This window comes from Moschus berezovskii, chromosome 1 (genome assembly GCF_049115385.1).
Source record: "Moschus berezovskii isolate FMDL1 chromosome 1, NW_MosBer_1.0, whole genome shotgun sequence".
In the NCBI taxonomy this organism is placed as follows: Eukaryota; Metazoa; Chordata; class Mammalia; order Artiodactyla; family Moschidae; genus Moschus; species Moschus berezovskii.
This window is the reverse complement of record NC_142460.1, coordinates 149,973,442-149,994,279: the sequence shown is the minus strand read 5'-3', so window position 1 is coordinate 149,994,279 and position 20,838 is coordinate 149,973,442. Positions and strand designations below refer to the sequence as shown.

Sequence of the window (20,838 nt, the reverse complement as noted above, 5' to 3'; positions counted from 1 at the left end):
TTAAAAATTCAATTTTGTATTTACATGAGATAAATGGATGTTCATTAAACTTGTGATAATCATTTCATGATGTACATAAGTCAAATCATTATGCTATGCACCTTAAACTTTTACAGTGCTGTATGTCAATTATATCTCTACAAAATCGGAAGAAAAAACAAACAAAAACACTAATATACTTACAGTGGTTCATCTTGTTTCATATTTCACTGAGAAAATAAGCAATCACAAGGGACCTCTACAACTTCCATGCTAATATCTCCCCAGCGTGACAATACCACATCAGTGCTTACATGCTCTGCTTCCTCTCTCGTTACTAAAGATGAACTGTTTTTGCTTTTAATTAAGGCTATTCTTCCCACTTGTACACTATATTCCACATCTCTTTACCTACTTAAAATAGTGTTACATCAGTTCTCTTCTATATCATCACTATTCTCTCGCTGAACTGTTCCCAAGCACATGTAAACACACTGTCATTTTTTCCATCTTTACCCCTCTTTCCTCCCTAACTACTATCTCATTCTTCTGCTTTCCTTGATAGCAACACTCTTCAAAAGAATTTCTGTAATTTTTCTAATTCCTCTCCTCCCACGTGTTCTTAAAAATACTCTAATGAGGTTTTCTAAACTACACTGAAACTGCTCTTTTCAAGGACAGCAATGATCTCTACATTACTATAGCCAATGGTCAATTCTTGGTCCTGAAATTATTACACCTGTAGAATATGGTCAGCATTTAGATCACTCCATACTTCCTGAAGGGGCTTCCCTGGTGGCTCAGACAGTAAAGAATCTGCTTGCAATGTGGGAGACCTGGGTCAGATCCCTGGGTCGGAAAGATTCCCTAGAGGAGGAAATGACAACCCACTCCAGTGAAAATTCCATGGACGGAGGAGCTTGGTGGGCTTGTTCATGGGGTTGCAGAGAGTCCAACATGACTGAGTAACTAACACACATACAGACATACTTTCTGAAACACTTTCTTGTCTTCCAGAACACCATCTTCTCCCACCTTATTGGTAGCCCCTTCTGCATTTTCTTACTTTTTCCCTCTTCTCAGTGACTCCTCATTATCCAGGTCTCAGTTACTAGAACCTTTTTACCTATACATACTTCCTCAGAATCACAGTTTTAAATACCATCTCTACTACGAACTATGAACACCTCCAAATCAGGCCTCTAATCAAGAATTTCAGACCTGAATATCTAACAAAATAAAAAAATATTTTAATTGAAAAAAATCGTGAAAAGGGGCAAAGAAAATCAAATTGGAAAAGTATCTGTTACACGTATGGAAGACATAGGGATAATTTCCACTACATCCAAATAGGTCTTAAAAGGTCAATTAAAAAAATAGATCATCACCAAGGGAAAAATGGGAAAAGATCATTTAGAGAAATTCACAAAAAAGCAATAAATATATAAAAGATATTACACTGCTCTTATAATTAAGTGTAAATTAATATGAAACAATATTGTATTTTATCTGTCACACTGGCAAAGATTTAAAATTTTAATTAAAGGCAGGTTTGTCAAGGGAGTATAAAGTGGTGAAGCTTTTTTGATAATCAAATGTAAACTCTGTATTTGCTCTGAGATTTTAATTTCAAGATATCTATATTATTGATATACTCACTCAAATACTCAGAAATTGTATATGTGTTTCTTAATAATTTTTTTGTAAAAACAAGATATTGAACAGAACCTACTTATCTTAAATAAAGTTTTTTAAACAAATTACAGTATGTTATATTGAATATAAAGTCACCAAAAAGAATGAATTAGAGCTATATGTACTGACATGGAAAATTACACAAGATATACTCTTAAACACAAAAGAAAATCAACAAATATGATCTGCTTGTTTGCTGGAGAACACACATATATTTGTATATAAATAGAAAAAATGTCAAAGTACGTATAATAATGTTAGAAGGGTGCATTTCTGTACTCTTGAAATTTTGTCAAGAACTTGTATTACTTTGATAATAAAAATGATAGTTAAAAATTAAGAGTTCCTAAAGTACAGAATTTACAATTTTCTTAATAGAATTTAATAACATAAAGCCAGTAAGGTCTACATACATTCTTACCTGAATGGCATAAGCAGCTGAATCTTGAGCTCGGCTGTTATCTGCATACGCAAGGTAAGCTCTTGTTAGTTCCATCAATAATCCATAGGCGAAGTTTGAATCTTCTACTCCAGTCTCAAAAGAGAAAAAGAAAAAGTTATAGGATAATTATACATTTTCTTAAATTGTACTGTGCATACCATGGTGAATTTAACTTAGTTACTTAAGTGAATTCAACTTAGAGAACGAAAGCTCAGTAAGCTTCAAATGAAGTTTGGTAGCAAATCTAAAATATAATCTGTAGCTAAGAAGCCAAATCTAACACTTCTTAAGCTATTTTTAAACTGTTCAGTTCAGTTCAGTTCAGTCGCTCAGTCATGTCCGACTCTTTGCGACCCCATGAATCACAGCACGCCAGGCCTCCCTGTCCATCACCAACTCCCAGAGTTCACTCAAACTCATGTCCATCGAGTCGGTGATGCCATCCAGCCATCTCATTCTCTGTCGTCCCCTTCTCCTCCTGCCCCCCAGACTCATTCAATTTTTACAGTCAGCAATTTGCATATTTTGGTTTTTTAACTCTTAAAAAGAAAACTTGTTCTATAGAATTTCCTAAATTGCATTCTGTAGAACCTTGGTCACCTGAGAAGCTTCAAAAAATAATTTTAACATGCCCTTCTGTAGGAGATTCATAATGTTCTCCAATATGTTAAAGTTCTGTTTAATTTTGTTTTACAAGATTTCCCACACTCATTTGACCACGGAAACATTTTTATCTACACACTTTAAAACACCCTGGGAAATTAGTTTCTCATGGAGATACTGAGCAATTGGGTTTAAATAGTAAAATTTAAATAATCAATTAGATTTTAAGTATTTGTCACAATACTTAAAAATATTTGTTAGAAAGTTTATTTAAAAGAATGCAGCACTCCAGACTAGGCTGCAACTTTATATTTTTTGTCTAAAGGTCCCTGCAATAGTATTAAGGAATAAACTCAGAAATTACTTATATTATCTAGTTCAGATCAAGTTGCCACTAATGACAAAATGGGTCAGCAGTGGTCTGACACAGGGATGGGGCTCTGGGTACAGCTGACTTGGGTACAGCATAAGCCCTCTTGAAGAAGGTCACCATTAACCCCACCACAGAGCTGCCAGAACTTATACCAGATTGGGAAATAGACTCTTAGAGGACACAACAGAACTTTGTGCACCAGAAACCTGGAGAAAGGAGCAGTGATCCCACAAGAGACTGTCCGGGACTTGGCTGTGGTGTCCAGGAGTCTCCGTCAGAGGTGTGGGTCAGTGGTGGCATGCAGCAGGGTTGGGGGCACTGAGTGTAGCAGTGCACGCATGGGATCTTTTGAGGGAGCTCACCATTATCTTCATTACCTCCACCATAGTTTGGAGCCAGGTAAATAGCAGGGAGGGAACACAGCTCCATCCAACAACAGAAAATTGAATTAAAGATTTACTGAGCACGGCCCTGCCCATCAGAACAAGACCTAGTTTCCCCCTCACTCAGTCTCTACCATCAGGAAGCTTTCATAAGCCTCTTATTCTTCTCCATCAGAGAGCAGATAGTCTGAAAACCACAATCACAGAAAACCAACCAAACTAATCACATGAACCACAGGCTTGTCTAACTCAATGAAACTATGAGCCATGCTGAGTAGGGCCACCCAAGACAGATGGGTCATGGTGGAGAGTTCTGACAAAATGTGGTCCACTGGAGAAGGGAATGGCTAACCACTTCAGTATTCTTGCCTTGAGAACCCTATGAACAGTATGAAAAGGCAAAAAGATAGGACACTGAAAGATGAACTCCCCAGGTCAGTAGGTGTCCAATATGCTACTGGAGATCAGTGGAGAAACAACTCCAGAAAGAATGAAGAGATGGAGCCAAAGCAAAAACAACACCCAGTTGTGGATAAGACTGGTGATGGAAGCAAGGTCCGATGCTATAAAGAGCAATATTGCATAGGAATCTGGAATATTAGCTCCATGAATCAAGGCAAATTGGAAGAGGTCAAACAGGAGATAGCAACAGTGAACTTCAACATTTTAGGAATCAGCAAACTAAAATGGACTAGAATAGGTGAATTTAACTCAGATGACTATCATATCTACTACTGTGGGCAAGAATCCCTTCGAAGAAATGGAGTAGCCATCATAGTCAACCGAAGAGTCCAAAATGCAGTACTTGGATGCAATCTCAAAAACGACAGAATGATCTCTGTTTGTTTCCGAGGCAAACCATTCAACATCACGGTAATCCAAGTCTATCCCCCGACCAGTAATGCTGAGGAAGCTGAACGGGTCTATGAAGACCTACAAGACCTTTTAGTACTAACAACCACAAAAGATGCCCTTTTCATTATAGGGGACTGGAATGCAAAAGTAGGAAGTCAAGAAACACCTGGAGTAACAGGTAAATTTGGCCTTGAGGTACAGAATGAAGCAGGGCAAAGGCTAACAGAGTTTTGACAAAAGAATGCATTGGTCTAGCAAACACCCTCTTCCAGCAACACAAGAGAAGATTCTACACATGGACATCACCAGATGGTCAACACCAAAATCAGACTGATTATATTCTTTGCCGCCAAGTATGGAGAATCTCTATACAGTCAGCAAAAACAAGACCGGGAGCTGACTGTAGCTCAAATCATGCACTCTTTATTACCAAATTCAAACTTAAATTGAATAAAGTAGGGAAAACCACTGGACCATTCAGATATGACCTAAATCAAATCCCTAACGATTATACAGGGGAAGTCAGAAATAGATTTAAGGGACTAGATCTGATAGATAGAGTGCCTGATGAACTATGGACAGAGGTTTGTGACACTGTACAGGAGGCAGAGATCAAGACCATCCCCAAGAAAAAGAAATGCAAAAAGGCAAAATGGTTGTATGAGGAGGCCTTAAAAATAGCTGAGAAAAGAAGAGAAGCAAAAAGCAAAGGAGAAAAGGAAAGATATACCCATTTGAATGCAGAGTTACAAAGAATAGCAAGAAGAGATAAGAAAGCCTTCCTCACTGATCAGTGCAAACAAACTGAGGAAAACAATACAATGGGAAAGACTAGAAATCTCTTCAAGAAAATTAGAGATACCAAGGGAACATTTCATGCAAAGATGGGCTCGATAAAGGACAGAAATGGTATGGACCTAACAGAATCAGAAGATATTAAGAAGAGGTGGCAAGAATACACAGAAGAACTGTACAAAAAAGATCTTCATGACCCAGATAATCACGATGGTGTGATTACTCACCTAGAGCCAGACATCCTAGAATGATCAGTAAGCAGGCCTTAGGAAGCATCATTATAAACAAAGCTAGTGGAGGTGGTGGAATTCCAGCTGAGCTCTTTCAAATCCTAAAAGATGATACTGTTAAAGTGCTGCACTCAATATGCCAACAAATTTGGAAAACTCAGCAGTGGCCACAGGACTGGAAAAGGTCATTTTTCATCCCAAGCCCTAAGAAAGGCAATGTCAAAGAATGCTCAAACTACTGCACAATTGAACTCATCTCACACGCAAGTAAAGTCATGCTCAAACTTCTCCAAGCCAGGCTTCAGCAATACGTGAACCATGAAAGTCCAGATGTTCAAGCTGGTTTTAGAAAAAGCAGAGGAACCAGAGATCAAACTGCCAAAATCTGCTGGATCATCAAAAAAGCAAGAGAGTTCCAGAAAAACATCTATTTCTGCTTTATTGATTATTCCAAAGGCTTTGACTATGTGGATCACAACAAACTGTGGAAAATTCTGAAAGAGATAGGCACCTGACTTGCCTTTTGAGAAACCCGTATGCAGGTCAGGAAGCAACAGTTAGAACTGGACATGGAACAACAGACTGGTCCCAAATAGGAAAAGGAGTTCGTCAAGGCTGTATATTGTCACCCTGATTATTTAACTTATATGCAGAGTAGATCATGAGTAACGCTGGGCTGAAAGAAGCACAAGCTGGAATCAAGATTGCTGGGAGAAATATCAATAAGCTCAGATATGCAGATGATACCACCCTTATGGCAGAAAGTGAACAGGAACTAAAGAGCCTCCTGATGAAAGTGAAAAAGGAGAGTGAAAAAGTTGGCTTAAAGCTCAACATTCAGAAAACTAAGATCATGGCATCTGATCCCATCACATCATGGCAAACAGATGGGGAAACAGTGAGAGGTTTTATTTTTTGGGGCCCCAAAATCACTGCAGAAGGTGACTGCAGCCATGAAATTAAAAGAGGCTTGCTCTTTGCAAGAAAAGTTATGACCAACCTAGACAGCATATTAAAAAGCAGATACATTACTTTGCCAACAAAGGTCTGTGTACTTAACCCTATGGTTTTTCCAGTAGTCATGTGTGGATATGAGAGTTGTGCTATAATGAAAGCTGAGTGCCGAAGAATTAATGCTTTTGAACTGTGGTGTTAGAGAAGACTCTTGAGAGTCCCTTGGACTGCAAGGAGATACAACCAGTCCATCTCAAAGGAAATCAATCCTGAATATTCATTGGAAGGACTGATGTAGAAGCTGAAACTCCAATACTTTGGCCACCTGATGCAAAGAGCTGACTCATTTGAAAAGACCCTGATGCTGGGAAATACTGAAGACGGGAGGAGAAGGGGATGACAGAGGATTAGATGGTTGGCATCACCAAATCAATGGACATGGACATGAATTTGAATAAGCTCTTGGAGTTGGTGATGGATAGGGAGGCCTGGCCTGCTGCAGTCATTGGGGTCACAAAGAGTTGGACACGACTGAGCGACTGAACTGAACTGAACTGAAGGACAAACTGAATAGTTTCTTGTAAATGGAATGTAGAAACCCCATTAGGAGAGAGAACTCTTCTTGTCATTCCAAATTATCATAACTTACCACAAATGTAAAATCTTTTCCTTGGGTGTCAGTGGTTGAGAAATCTAGTCGACCTGGATCTATTGCCCCCAATTCCCCTAAACATTCTCCACAGAGCAACCGAGCATGAGAGTTTGCATCTTGGCAGCCTTTCAAGAGCACTGTCACCAACTGTGAGATAACAGGTTCCACTGTTTCACTATCTGTTGCATATCTGATCAGTTTTTCCTAAAATAAAAGTAGAAAGAAAGTTTATATGTAACTTCTACAAACTAGTATACTTTCCTAACTAGAAAGCTTAAGGAATATCTGATAAATATTGACAAAATTAAACTCTTATTCTGCATTCTTTTCACTGAGTTTTTGCTGAGTTCACATAATATAATTCACAATATGCTCTGTGGGATTAGAATCATAATTGTTTGAGTTTTTATTATTAATCCACTAAATAAATAGGGACTGAGTATTATTACATCAGTATACAGAAGTATGACATGGTCTTATCCCAATGAGTTCATAACCTAAAGGAAAAATAGACATACAAACAAATAATTAAAATATCATACAATATGTGCATTAATAAATATATGTACAAGGTAAAGAAGCATTGAAAAAGATGAAAAAGAGTCCAGAGTGTTTTTCAAGCATAATAGGTATTTCAGTAAATAATTCAAGAAGGAAGAGTTATTAGTTCAAATAAGAAAACTGAAGAGTATAAAAAGCAAGCACAGGAGAAAAAGATACAGGAAAAGAATTTGATGGGGATGATTTTTTTAAAAAAGACACAGGAAAAAGAGGTAGGCTTTATGAAAAAAATATGTTGGTTCAAGTAATCTTTTTTAATCCATCTCCTGAGGATGCTGTAATAAAAAACTTAGGGATAAGAAGTGACTACTCTCAGGCCAGGTAAGATTTAGACATTGTATCTTTTTAACCATTTTAGAACTACTTCATTTACATAATTTTCCTGCTAGCAAAAGTAAGGCACATACAAGCATTTCAAATTCCATGTTAAATCTGTGATTCAAATTAGTGTAATATATTTCAAAAGAAAAATAAAAAGACAACTTTATCTCATCTAGAATCTTTAATAGTAGCTCACTTAAATTAACATTATAGGTTAATTCAGGCATAAATACTTAAAAGAGATGAACTAGGAAACAATAAACAGCAAAACTAATACAATCATAGGCATTTATTACCTTGCTAAAACTAGATAATAAGGAAAAGAACATTTTAGTTGTAAAAGATAAATGCAGTTCATACTAAATATATAAATGAGACACTAAAAGAAAGATAATTTTAAAATATACTTATTTAATAAGTTCTTAAAAATATTTTTACTTCACTTCTAAGTTACATAAACTGGGTTTGTATTTTCTACAAAAAATACCCAATTCCAAAAGAATTATGTGTTCAACGCATCTATTTAGAAAGTGTTTTTAATGTATGAATCAAATTTTATCATTTTCCAAATGCCTAACCAGTTGTCAAAAAACAAATCCATGTTTGCTCTAATTATTTGAAATGTTATTTTTATATCATAAATGTCCATATATGCTTGGGTCTATTTTTGGACTTTATATTTCTTCCCACTGGTCTATTTATTCATGTACCAGTATCACACTTTTATAATAATTTTAGAGGCTACAGAGTATACTATATCGAATATATTAATGTCTGGGAGGGCTACTAAACTCTCATAGTTGCTTTTTTTTTTCTCCAGATTTTTCCTAGCTATTTTTATATGTTTGTTCTTCCGTCTGAATATTAGTATGAAGTTTTCTAGTTAAAAAAACCAACTTGGCATCTTTGGGATGGCATTAAATTTATATATTATACTAGGGAGAACTAAAATCTTCCTAATATTGAGCCAACTTAATAAGTAAGGGGTGTTTCTGTTTAAATCAATTAGATTTTTGTGTCTATTAGGAGTGTTTCAAAGTTTTCCTTACTGGTTTACACATTTCTTGTTACGATTATTCCTAAGTATATTATCTCTATCTATTAGTATTACAAATTGGGTTTTCTAACAAGTCTTCTAACTGGTTACTGCTAGTTATATGAAGATTATGATTTTTATATTCTATTTACTGAATTTGTTTGTTGTCTGAGTTAGTTTATTGATATTTTCTATAGTTTTCCAAGTATATTACATGTCATCTGTAAATAGGGCTATTGTCAGGTCTTTTCCAAATCTTATGCCTCTGATGGTTTTCTCTAATTTAAGTTCATTGGCGAATACTTCCAACTGAATATTAAATTGCAGTGGAGATAATGAGCAAGTTTGTTTTTAGTGGGAAGGTGTCTTATTTCCCCATGAAGCGTGTGTGTGCACACGTGTGCATGTAGTATACATATACACATAGGTGTATACATTTATGATATATCAAAGTATTATCCATCGCTTCCTATTTTCTTGAGTGCTTTTATCTGGAATGGATGTTATAGTTTGTCAAAGGCTATTCCAGCATTTATGAAAATAACAGTATTATATTTTCTGTTTAATTCTATTATTAGTTCCCTCATCCTTTTCTCCCAACCTCTGAGCCCCAGGCAACCACTAATCTGTCTCTTCTCTCTCTAGGAGTTTAGTTCCTCAGAAGTATATACATTCATACTGTATCTTCTTTGTAAATTCTGTATCTTCTCTTATATCTTTGTGAATTACAGTGTTTAGCATTATAAAGTGCCCTCTTTTTGTCACCTTTGATACTTTTTGGTTTCTATTCTGTCTAGTGGCAGAATCAGCATTCCTACTTTCTTATTTCAATTTATCTGTCATAAATTTGCTCCTTCAATTTTAGCCTTTCTAAATAATTTATTTTATATGTGTGTATTACAGAGTTGTTTTCTGCTTTGTAAAACAGTTTGTAATTTTTTTTTCTTTTAAGGTCTTTTCACATTTATTAATATGATTGATATGTTGGGCCTCAATTTTATCAGCTTTTTAAAATTATAATACTATATATATTATAATCAGTTCCTAAGAGTTAATTTCTTTTGGTACAAAATAAAACTTATACCTTTGTTCTAGAGGTATCCTTTATATAAATAGGCTTCCCTGGTGGCTCAGATGGTAAAGAACCAGCCTACAACACAGGAGACCCAGGTTTAATCCCTGGGTCAGAAAGATCCCTCAGAGAAGGCAATGGCAATCCACTCCAGTATTCTTGCCTGGAGAATCCCATGCCTTTTAAAATTATAATACTGTAAGTATTATAACTAGCTCCTAAAATTTAATTTCTTTTGGTATAGAAGAAAATTTATACTTTTGTTCTAGAGGTATCCTTCATATAAATAAAAAATTATCTTTATTTAATCTACTTTAACCAGTTTGCCAGTTTTAAACAGTATATTTTGACTCCCAGTTATTGCCTACACAATAGGAACTAAGCTCATTTTACTTATATCTTAGTTTCTTCTTCTCTCATTAAAAAAAAATGCATTCTTTCTATCTTATTTAAATCTATAGCATTTACATAGAATTCTCCTGAAGTTGTCCCCACTGTTGTTAAATATACAACTAGTAACCATCAGTTCTTTTGCCAAAGTCTCCCCAGTCATCACTTCACTGAATGAAGCCATTCTCTAGCATATCTCTTAGGAAGGGCTTGCTTGTGAAACTTGTATTTCTTCAGTTCTTATATGTTAAAACTCTGTTTATTATCCATGATATTCTAAGAACAGCTTGCCTTATTCTTTATGTCCTTTACATTTTTGAAAATGCTGCTATCCTCTAGGTCTATTCTGTAAATTACTGTTGAGAATAATGATACTAATTTACTTTTCTTGCCCTTAGAAGTGATTTTTTAAGAATTTTTTTTATCTGGAGGTCCTGAAGATTTCTTATTATTAAAGTCTAAGATATGTCTCAGAGTTGACTATGCTGGGGTCAATTTTTACAGGTACACAATGGGTCCTTTCAATATACAGACTTAGGTCTTTTATTTAGAGAAAAATTACTTGGATTACAGCTTTAAATATTAGAACTATTGTTTTATTTTTCTTCTTTACAAACTTCATCTGTATGTGAAATCTTGGCCGAGTTTCCACTTCACCTGCTTCTTTGATCCTCTGCACTCCTTTCTCTAATCTCACTTTTGTTTTCTTGATTATTCTGCCTTTCTTCAATGCTCCTTCCTAAAGTTTTAGTCATATATATTCCTCCTGTATGCTCCTTATAATTTAACCTTCATTTCTTCAATTTCTTTCTTCAGTTCAGTCACCTCTTACTTCACATCTTGCTTTTTTGCCTATTTCTCTTTTTAAATTCTTCATTCAATTCCTCTTTTTGGGGCGGGAGGCATGCCAGATAGCTTGTGATATCTTAGATGATGTTACCTGCTTGCCACAGTTGGAAAAGAAATCATTTTTCTTGTTTGTCCTAGAGGTTTTGGGGCAGTGTGCTGATTATATTTTCTACTGATAATGGAGATCTACAGTTAGGAGAGCGTGATATCTATACTCAAAGAGATTCAAGGCTCCTCCATGTGATAGCATCATGTCCACATTGGCTGCTTCCCACCTTGGGTATACAAGCTCACTGACCCAGAAGAATGTACTTGCTACCATCGTGTATATCTTTTATCCTAAGAAAATGCTTTTTCTATCATGAAAACAAATACAACCCAGTTTGCAATCCACTAACTCCTGAGGGTCTTAGGCTCTCACTTCTTATCATATGAGTTCTTGATATGCAAAAATGAAAACTTCATTAAAAATTTTTTTTTCCATTTTATAGATTTATAGTGATCTGGTATTTTAAATACCAATTCTCACTCTTACCAAGGTTCAGGATAATCTATATTACGCTGACAAGGAAAAGAATAAAGTTCACTGGCCTCATAAAAACTTGAAAATTAGCTTTATTAAAACTAACAGAATTAATTCTGTCAAAATGAAAATGGCAAAATTATTGAAATTTTACATGAAAGATATCTTCAGGAAATTACATGAGAAGACTCATATAAACTGCATACATCCTTCCTTAGGAAGATACAGTAACCTAAAACATAACTGCCAAATCATGATCCTTCAAAAAAAACAAGAAAAAAATATGCAAACCTCTTCAGCCTTAAAGCGCATCTCATGAATTTACTGATTCTAGGTCAGATCTGATAATCTTGGTAAAATAAAAATCACTTTTTTCATTGAACCTACTGAATCTCAAGCAAATATGCCTATCGTCGTCTTTTCTTAAAATCCACCCTTTCTTTCCTGTAGCTCTTTAATTATAGCTTAGGCTTCCCTGGTGGCTTAAACTGTAAAGAATCTGCCTGCAATGCAGAAGACTCAGGTTTGATCCCGGGGTAGGGAAGATTCCTTGGAGAAGGGAATGGGTACCCACTCCAATATTCTTGCCTGGAGAATCCCAAGGACAGGGAAGCCTGGTGGGCTACAGTCCATGGGATCACAAAGAGTTGGATACAACTGAGCGACTGACACTTTTACTTTTCATACCTGATTTTTATACAAGGTTTCCTTCAAGCTCGTAAGAGCATGAATACGGACGTCTACATTTTCATGCTGAATTGCTTTCATGGATAGCTGAAGAGTTGTCTGAAGATCAGTACTCTCAGAGGTCTCCTATAAAAAGAGCACAGAGAGATAACCTTATCAGTTAATCACATCAGGAACCATTTCAGAAGGTCTGGATTTCCTACACCGTTACCATTAAAGTAGTTAAATGGCACCCCAATTGAATGCAGTTTTAAAGAGTAATTTCTATCTCTTCCTTTGTATAGCTATCAATTTTCAGTAATTCTCAGGGAAAGGGATTTTCTTCCAAAATTTTTAGAGAAAAATTTTATATCAACTAAATAAGAATTTACTTATCCAAAGTAAGTTCTTCTTGGTAAGAAATACAAGTTTCCCTTAATTTAAAAAGGGCTACATAAAAGCCTTGAACAAGGTCTACAGATTATGCAGATAACTCACTCCTTATTTTTACTACTTACTTTCTTATGAGTGATTATTTACCCAGTAAAAAAGCATATAAAGTCTTCAGAATCAATCTTGGGATTTGTAGTAAATACATTTTCTACTCTGACCCATGCTCAGGTATCCCAGTTTCTGTCCTAAAATAAAATCACCAACAATCTTTTTTAAATTTCAGAGAGTTCACTGAACTTCCAGATGTTGGAATGATAGATGATTCTCCTTCTAAAGCTCAGAATTAGTCAGACCTGACATATCTATACCATGGTTTATAGCACAAAGTAATTGGAATCTTCCCACAGAATTTTTTTTCCTTTATTCAGAGTATGCAGCTATGGTCACTTCTTTTAAGGACGGTAAAAAAGAACATATTGATCTGGGTAGGGATGGCACAAAAACTGTATCCTTTGCTCTCTATTCTATCTAATTCTATATTACATCTTTGATCCAGATGCTAAAACTTCCTTCTAAAAATCAGACTCAAGATAGGATTATACAGTCATCAGAAATTAGGCATCAGAATATGACTATAATATCCCCAGACATCATTCTAAAGAATCTCTATTCAGTGTTTTAGCACTTGGAAATAATTTTGTATGAACAGATCTCCTAAACCATACATAAAAAATTGAATACCTTTCTATATTCCTGTAGAACCGCTTTTATCTTTTTTAATTCTTGATGATCAGGTAAAAAATATATTTCATGAAGAAAATCTTGCACAGCATCCCTAACAGTCAGTTGAAAGAAAAAGAATTATTTACCGAATATGAATACTAAAACAAAAACATACAAAGCAGAGGTTGAAACTAAGGCCAACTTAATTCACACTTAAAAGTGCTAGTGGATTATTGCCATGTCTAGGATGCTCAGTCAACACTGGCAAATCTGAGAAAAACCTCCCTGTGATGGACAGGGAGGCCTGGCGTGCTGTGATTCATGGGGTCGCAGAGAGTCGGACACGACTGAGCAACTGAACTGAACTGAGGATGCTCAGTCAACACTGGCAAATAATCAAATCTGAGAAAATCACCCTGTAGCCGTCCGCTACATTAGTGGCTCTGAAAAGTCTCTATGTCTTGATGTACACTCCCACGTAGAGTCACTTCAGCTTCAATTTGGGCTAGGTGTGTGATATGTTTTAAAAATTAGAATGTGGCAGAGGAGATGCTGAACTGACTTGGGGCCTAAGTATTAAAAAGGTCTGGCAGCTTCTGGTTTCGTTCTCATGAGAGTCCTGAGTCACCATGTAAGAAGTCTGGTCATCATCAGGGACAAGCTACATGGAGAGAATGAGAAGCTCTGAGAGTAAATGGAAAGGGGGAGAAGTCCAGTCAAGTCTACCTACTGGCTGCCTGCAATGACCACTGGTAAGAACAGCCAAGGAACTGACCAGCTGAACCCAGCCCAGACTGCAAAATTATGAGTACTAGGTTTTGAAGTCGTTTATAATGCAGCAATAGAAACTCAACCCCAAAATACAAATTCTCACAAAGATATATTACATAAGTACATAAGTAATTCTTACTGGAAGTTACAATATTTAACATGCTTCAAATATAAAGCCCTAATATTTCTAGGTCCAAATAAAAGGGTTTCTAAATTCTATCTTTACTAACTCATGCAACAAACAGGTATTAAGTAACCCCTAGTGTGTGATGCTTTTGAACTGTGGTGCTGGAGAAGACTCCTGAGAGTCCCTTGGACTGCAAGGAGGTCCAACCAGTCCATTCTAGAGGAGATCAATCCTGGGTGTTCATTGGAAGGACTGATGCTAAAGCTGAAACTCCAATACTTTGGCCACCTCATGCGATGAGTTGACTCACTGGAAAAGACTCTGATGCTGGGAAGGATTGGGGGCAGGAGGAGAAGGGGACGACAGAGAATGAGACGGCTGGATGGCATCACCGACTCGATGGACATGAGTTTGAGTGAACTCCGGGATTTGGTGATTGATAGGGAGGCCTGGCGTGCTGTGATTCGTGGGGTCGCAAAGAGTTGGACACGACTGAGCGACTGAACTGAACTGAACTGATGTGCTACTATTTCCTAGAAACTGGGGATGTAACAACCAAGAAAACTGCAATAATTCCTTCACTCAGAGAGCTTAAAGTCTTCTCTCTAGTGGCGTGAAAGAGAATTGTTTCATTGTATAAAAAGGTAGAGAAATGATTCCTCTATAATAAGCAGCACAGATAAACTATTTGCATAATAATCCAAAAGGTATTTGAAAAGTGATCTAGATCCGTGATAATGTTGTTCTATGTTCAGAATACCAAAAATAAAAGTATTTTAATTTGAAAAAACTCCATTAACTTTTTATTCTTTATTTACTACTTGATTGGATAGTTCCTGAAAATGACTAATGGAATTGCAATAGCATATGGATAAGTAAGTAAATAGTACTTAAATTCTAATTTTTCAGAAGCAAAGGAACCCTGATATACAACAGTATGTACAAAAATGAAAAAAACAAAACAAAAACAGGTGTACAGAAAGACATTCCAAACTAAAAAGCAGCCTGAGTGAAAAATAAAAATGGAAAGAAGTAATGCATATTCTTGCATTAGCAATGTGGATTGACTACCGCCTGTTATCTGCTTTGAAAAATCTTGGCAAAGAATTTTAAGAAATAAGATGTGGCCAGATTTCAGAAAGCTTTAAATATCCAGATAAACAATTTGGAATTCAGAAATAGAGAATCACAATGTCTCTCCATGCTGGCATGATAAAGATAAAGAGATGTTTTAAACATGGACAATACAAAGAAACATAATAAAAACTTAAAGGAAGGGAGGCTGGTTAAAGGGTTATTGCAATTAATTAAAGTTTAAAATAAGGTAAGCTGTAGAAACTATGTGATTAGCCCTCCTAACCTTTTTCATGCATTCAACTGTCTGCCTTTTAACTGTGAGAAGAAAGGTAAATTTAGCCTCACCTCTTTCAAAACTGATGAAAAATGATTTTTAGCTATTGATCTACTAAGTTTAAAATATAATTACAATAAAAGCCATGTCACAACTGAAAGCCATGTCATATCAGTTTGATATGTATTGACTTTAAACATGTCAATTACTTCTGTTTATTAATGGACTCTAAATTAAAAAGAATGTGAACAGTTTACTCACAGTAATCCTAATACCTTGATACAAAAATGCAGTAATAAAAAGCTGCTATCTCTATTCCATTTACAATACCTGTTTTCAATTATGAGGTAGTGAAATATAGCTGCAGTTTCTTTAGGCTGGATGTGTATGAGCGGTAACAAAGCTACTATTACATGACTGAGAAGGGAGCCTAGATAAGCATGATCCAGGCAACGAACAAAGCAGTCCCAAGCTCTATGTGGAAAAAAAAAAAAAGGTTAAAAGTCACATCAGTTAATTATTAGCTGAACAAACAATGGTAAATACAAATAATAAGACTATAAGGCAGCTGTCAAAATGTAATAAAGGTCAGTCAGTATATTCAAATCAAGTGACCTCTATAATACACTAAGTCAAAAAAAGCAAGATGAAAAACAAAGCTTATAATATGCTACCTTTTGGGGCAGGATTAATATAAAAAAAAAGCATCTGTGAGTGTGTATGCATTTGCTTATACTTTTAGAAAGGGGGGACTACACAAAATAAAATTAGACACATCTATTTTTAGCAATTTAGGAATGACAGCTAGGTTCTTTGAGTGTAACTTATTACACAAATTTGAATTTAGGACAAAGTAAATGTTTTATATGATTTTTAAATTAAATAAAATAGACGAAAAAATCAACCTCTAAAAATATTAAGCAAACTGAAACAACTGAACCTCACAATACCAAGTAGATGGCACAGGCACACAGGAAAGAACTATTTTACATGACTTTAAAACATATTATTCTCTCTTAAAAAAAAGTTATCTTTCATATTCTTTTCCATTATAATTTATCACAGAATTTTGAATATAGTAAAACATTAGTAACTGTACATTTCCAATAAAATTTAGTCAAGAACAAAAAGAAACTTTAAGAAGCTAAAACTGCATGCATTCAGGAGTTTTATTATTAGCAGTAATACTGAAATTAAACTAAATTAGCAATCAGCCAAATCCTACATGCCAAAATCTCAATGGCCGAAAAGAAATGTGGAGAAGGTGTTTAAGGGATTAATTTATTTATAAGACTTACTTAGGGGGCCATACAATCAAATGTGACATTTTATTTGGATTTTAATTCAAACAAGTCAACATTTTTGGGGAAAAAATCTCTGAGATTTTTTTGGAGAAATGGAGAAATCAATTGGAGAAATCTGAATTTTAGAAGATATTAAGGAAATCCTTATTAATTCTGCTAAGAATTTATGATGGTTACATATTTTAAAGATGTCCTTATCCATTAGATACATCTAAGGTTTTAGAAATAAAATGATATGATATTGGGTTTTCTTTAAAACATTCTAAGTAACAATAAGTAGAAGTAGAAGGGTTAAATAAAATAAGATTAACAAGGTTGCTGATTACTGAGGTTGGGAAGTGAGTATGCAGGGGTTCGTTATATTATTCTATTTCTCAGGATATTAAAAGATTTCACAGCAAAATGTTTTAAAAGAAGTAAACACATTCCCTTTTCAGTGCAAATGCCTCTCTATATTACATCTGGTTTGAACCAAATTTCCCTCAAAGGGATAAGAATTCAAGTTAGTGTTACTGGAAGATGCAAAATATCTAATGAACTCAGGTCACCATTTACCTGCAACACAATTCAGGAAAATCATCCTTGAATCGAAGGCCAGTTCTCAGCGTGGTCATCATCTTCACCCTCACAGAACTGACATGTTTGGGTCCCATCAATTTCATCAAAGACATTAAACTGTTCAAGGCCTGAAAAGTAAGTAGGGCTTCAAAATAAAGCCATAAACAAGCTGGCTTGTTTAAGGAAAAGTGCTTTCCATCCTAATCTCAGTGTGCATCTATTCTCTGACAACACAAAGCCTAATGGTGGTAGTTTATTTTCTTCAAGTGCTTATGTAAGATTTATAATTTGAAAAATACAAGTTGGGTTCCTTTTTTTTCCTGCTTTTGAAAGTGATTTGTTATTTTGGTCCTTGTGGTCCTCTCAGGCACTAATTTTCAAATTTATTAAAACCATAATACCTATTTTTTAAACTTCTTCATATCCATCCTAAACAGCTATGCAACACATGCATTTATGTCCTAATGGTACTAAATTCAAATACCCTAATTTAGTAAAACAAGTAACTAATGACATACTCAGAAAATAGTACACACATTTTATTGTGTAGAACACAGAATCAGACTTGTACGAATAGCTTCAGATTCTAATGAATGGGTAAAGAAACTCTCCGGTCAACCTTGACTATGTGGAAAAACATGAAAGCTCTTTATGTTTTAAACAAACTCTAGTTTTCTTAGATTTGAGGTTATCCTTTCACTTGGAATAACAATAAGAAAGATTTTACATAGACAGAAGTCGTTTTGGGGATTAAATTCACCAGTTGACACCAAAAGAACAAGTATTTGTTGCTGAAATTTTTATAGATTAATATTGTACCCCATCTTTCCTAGCTCTTTAAGGTCATTAAGAAAGTGGAGTATAGATTGAAAAAAAAGCATCTGTTCATGGGCTTTTATTATAATTTTACTGACTGAAGAGTGGGAAGCAATAAAAAGGAAAATTTAATCAGTATCTAAAATACTATCCCAAACTAAAGACAAATATTTCCATTTGTTTGCAATCATAATGAAACTACACTGTGCCAAATGCATTTAAATATATACAGACAAATACAGAAGTTACTTTCTAGAGCCCAACACTTTTGGTATTCAAAAACACCATGGGACATGACCCACATGAGACCAATTTGGGTTAATGAATTTAATAATGAAACTTTTTTTTTGCACTGTCAGGGAGTGCTGGTCTTTTTTTCCCATCGACCTACATGTTGTGATGATATGAGCCTGAAGCTGCTGGGGCCATCACCTGGCACTTAAGTTAGAGCTAATCCAAGGAAATTTGAGCTAAGTGATTAATTCTGAGAATACAATATCCAAAATCAAGTTATGCCAGAAGCTATGTATTATCTTTATACTTTTAGTTACATAGGCAACAAATTCCTTCAAGCCACTTTGGGTGAGTTTTCTGTCCCTTATAAACAAAAGAACAGTAAATGATAACATGTTCTTTTCAGATTCCTCAAAAGCATATGTGAGTTGTTCAGGAATACAGAATATCATGTTTGGTAATTTTTTTTCTTTGAATGTTTGCAGCTAGAAGCAGATGTCTCCTACATATTCTATATGAATTCTGTTATGGGCCTTTGTAACCAACTATCATCACCTACCATTTTCTTATCTTCAATGCCAACACTGGAGCTTAGTAACTGCATATTGAAAAAAGCCAAAATGCCCAACAACTTGGGTTGCAAATAATCAGCCTAAGGGGAAAAAAACCAACACATATAAAAGGTATCACATAGTTTCATACAGACCAAATTTCATAAGTCAACCGTTTATTTAATATCATTTCTGTTTTATCTAACTACATTAGAATACTGGAAATAACCAGTTGCAGAACTACATTTCTCCCAAAGCATATATTTTCACATGTAATACTTTAAAAATTAATAAAATTGATTCACAATTATCATGACAATATATGAGATGATACATGATTAAATAGTTCTGGACTGTGAGAAAATCATAAGCTTTTGAATTAGAGTTGAGCTATTGGAGAATCCTTAGGATCTGACTCATGTCAGGATCCAGAGTGGTGAGGATATTTATCTTAAGGAGAAGAAGAGAAAAAGACAAGTGAATGTCTTTATTTAGAGCATTTAGAGCTAAGGTGGGAAAAAAAAGTTACTTGAATAAGGAACAGGTACTCTGCCAGAGGGGCTTTTCCCAGGTGCCACTAGTGGTAAAGAACCTGCCTGACAATGCAAGAGACATAGAGATACAGGTTCGATCCCTGGGTTGGGAAGATCCCCTGGAGGAGGAAATGGCAAACCATTCCAGTATTCTTGCCTGCAGAATCCCTGCAGAGGAGCCTGGTAAACTACAGTCCAATGGGTCACAAAGAGTCAGACATGACTGAAGCAACTTAGCACGCATGCACACGCACCCTGACAGAATGACGGTCTGCCATAGCAGTCAATATCCCCTGCTGCTGCTGCTGCTAAGTCACTTCAGTCATGTCCGACTCTGTGTGACCCCATAGACGGAAGCCCACCAGGCTCCCCCATCCCTGGGATTCTCCAGGCAAGAACACAGGAGTGGGTTGCCATAATATCCCCTGAGGAAATAGGAAAAGGGCTACAAACATTGGGCATCAACAGCTACAAGTTAGGTATCACTAATTATGGCATTTTGGGTCTCCTGAAGGGGACAGGGTTAACTCTTTCTTGAAAGAGGGGCGTAGAGGACAGGGTATAGACTTTAAGTCAGCCAAACCTGGGTCCAAAACTTCCTAGTTTATGATGTTGGATGAGTTACTCAGTTCTTCTGAGTCTATAAGATGGGAACAATGAAAGTATCAACTGCATAGAGCTGCTGTAGAGATTAAATAAGATAATATGTATTAAATACTTAGAATACAGCAAATGATAAATAAACCTTAATATTATTACAAACTGGGACTGTGAGTACTCTGCAAAGAAGAATTTCCCTTTCTATAAAAGTCTTCAACAGGGGGCTTCCCTGGTGGCTCGGTGGTAAAGAATTCATCTGTCAGTACACGAGACAAGGATTCAATCCCTGGTCTAGGAAAACCTCATGTGTTGTGGAGTAATTAGGCTTGTGAACCACAACTACTGAGCCTGTGCTCTAGAGCCCAGGAATCACAACTCCTGAGCCCACGTGCTGTAACTACTGAAACCTGACTGCCTGTGCTCCACAACAAGAGAAGCCACTGCAATGAGAGGCCAGCACACCACATCGAAGACAAGCTTCTGCTCACCACAGCTAGA

At 35.7% G+C, this 20,838-nt stretch overlaps 1 protein-coding gene across 2 annotated transcripts in view; it reads right to left on the bottom strand.

The window, feature by feature from the left end:
* The window catches only part of ATR (ATR checkpoint kinase), a 116,322-nt gene that overhangs the window by 61,211 nt on the left and 34,273 nt on the right, over window positions 1-20,838 (bottom strand). For both annotated transcript variants that reach the window (XR_016038305.1, XM_055412376.2), the window contains exons 17-23: window positions 19,216-19,308; window positions 17,604-17,734; window positions 16,075-16,218; window positions 13,514-13,607; window positions 12,401-12,526; window positions 6,959-7,165; window positions 2,096-2,209 (exon numbers count right to left, since the gene is read on the bottom strand). Coding sequence is in view for 1 of the 2 variants with exons in the window: in XM_055412376.2 (XP_055268351.2) it covers window positions 2,096-2,209; window positions 6,959-7,165; window positions 12,401-12,526; window positions 13,514-13,607; window positions 16,075-16,218; window positions 17,604-17,734; window positions 19,216-19,308 (909 nt within the window). In the remaining variant the exon portion in view is untranslated. The remainder of the gene's footprint in view (window positions 1-2,095; window positions 2,210-6,958; window positions 7,166-12,400; window positions 12,527-13,513; window positions 13,608-16,074; window positions 16,219-17,603; window positions 17,735-19,215; window positions 19,309-20,838) is intronic.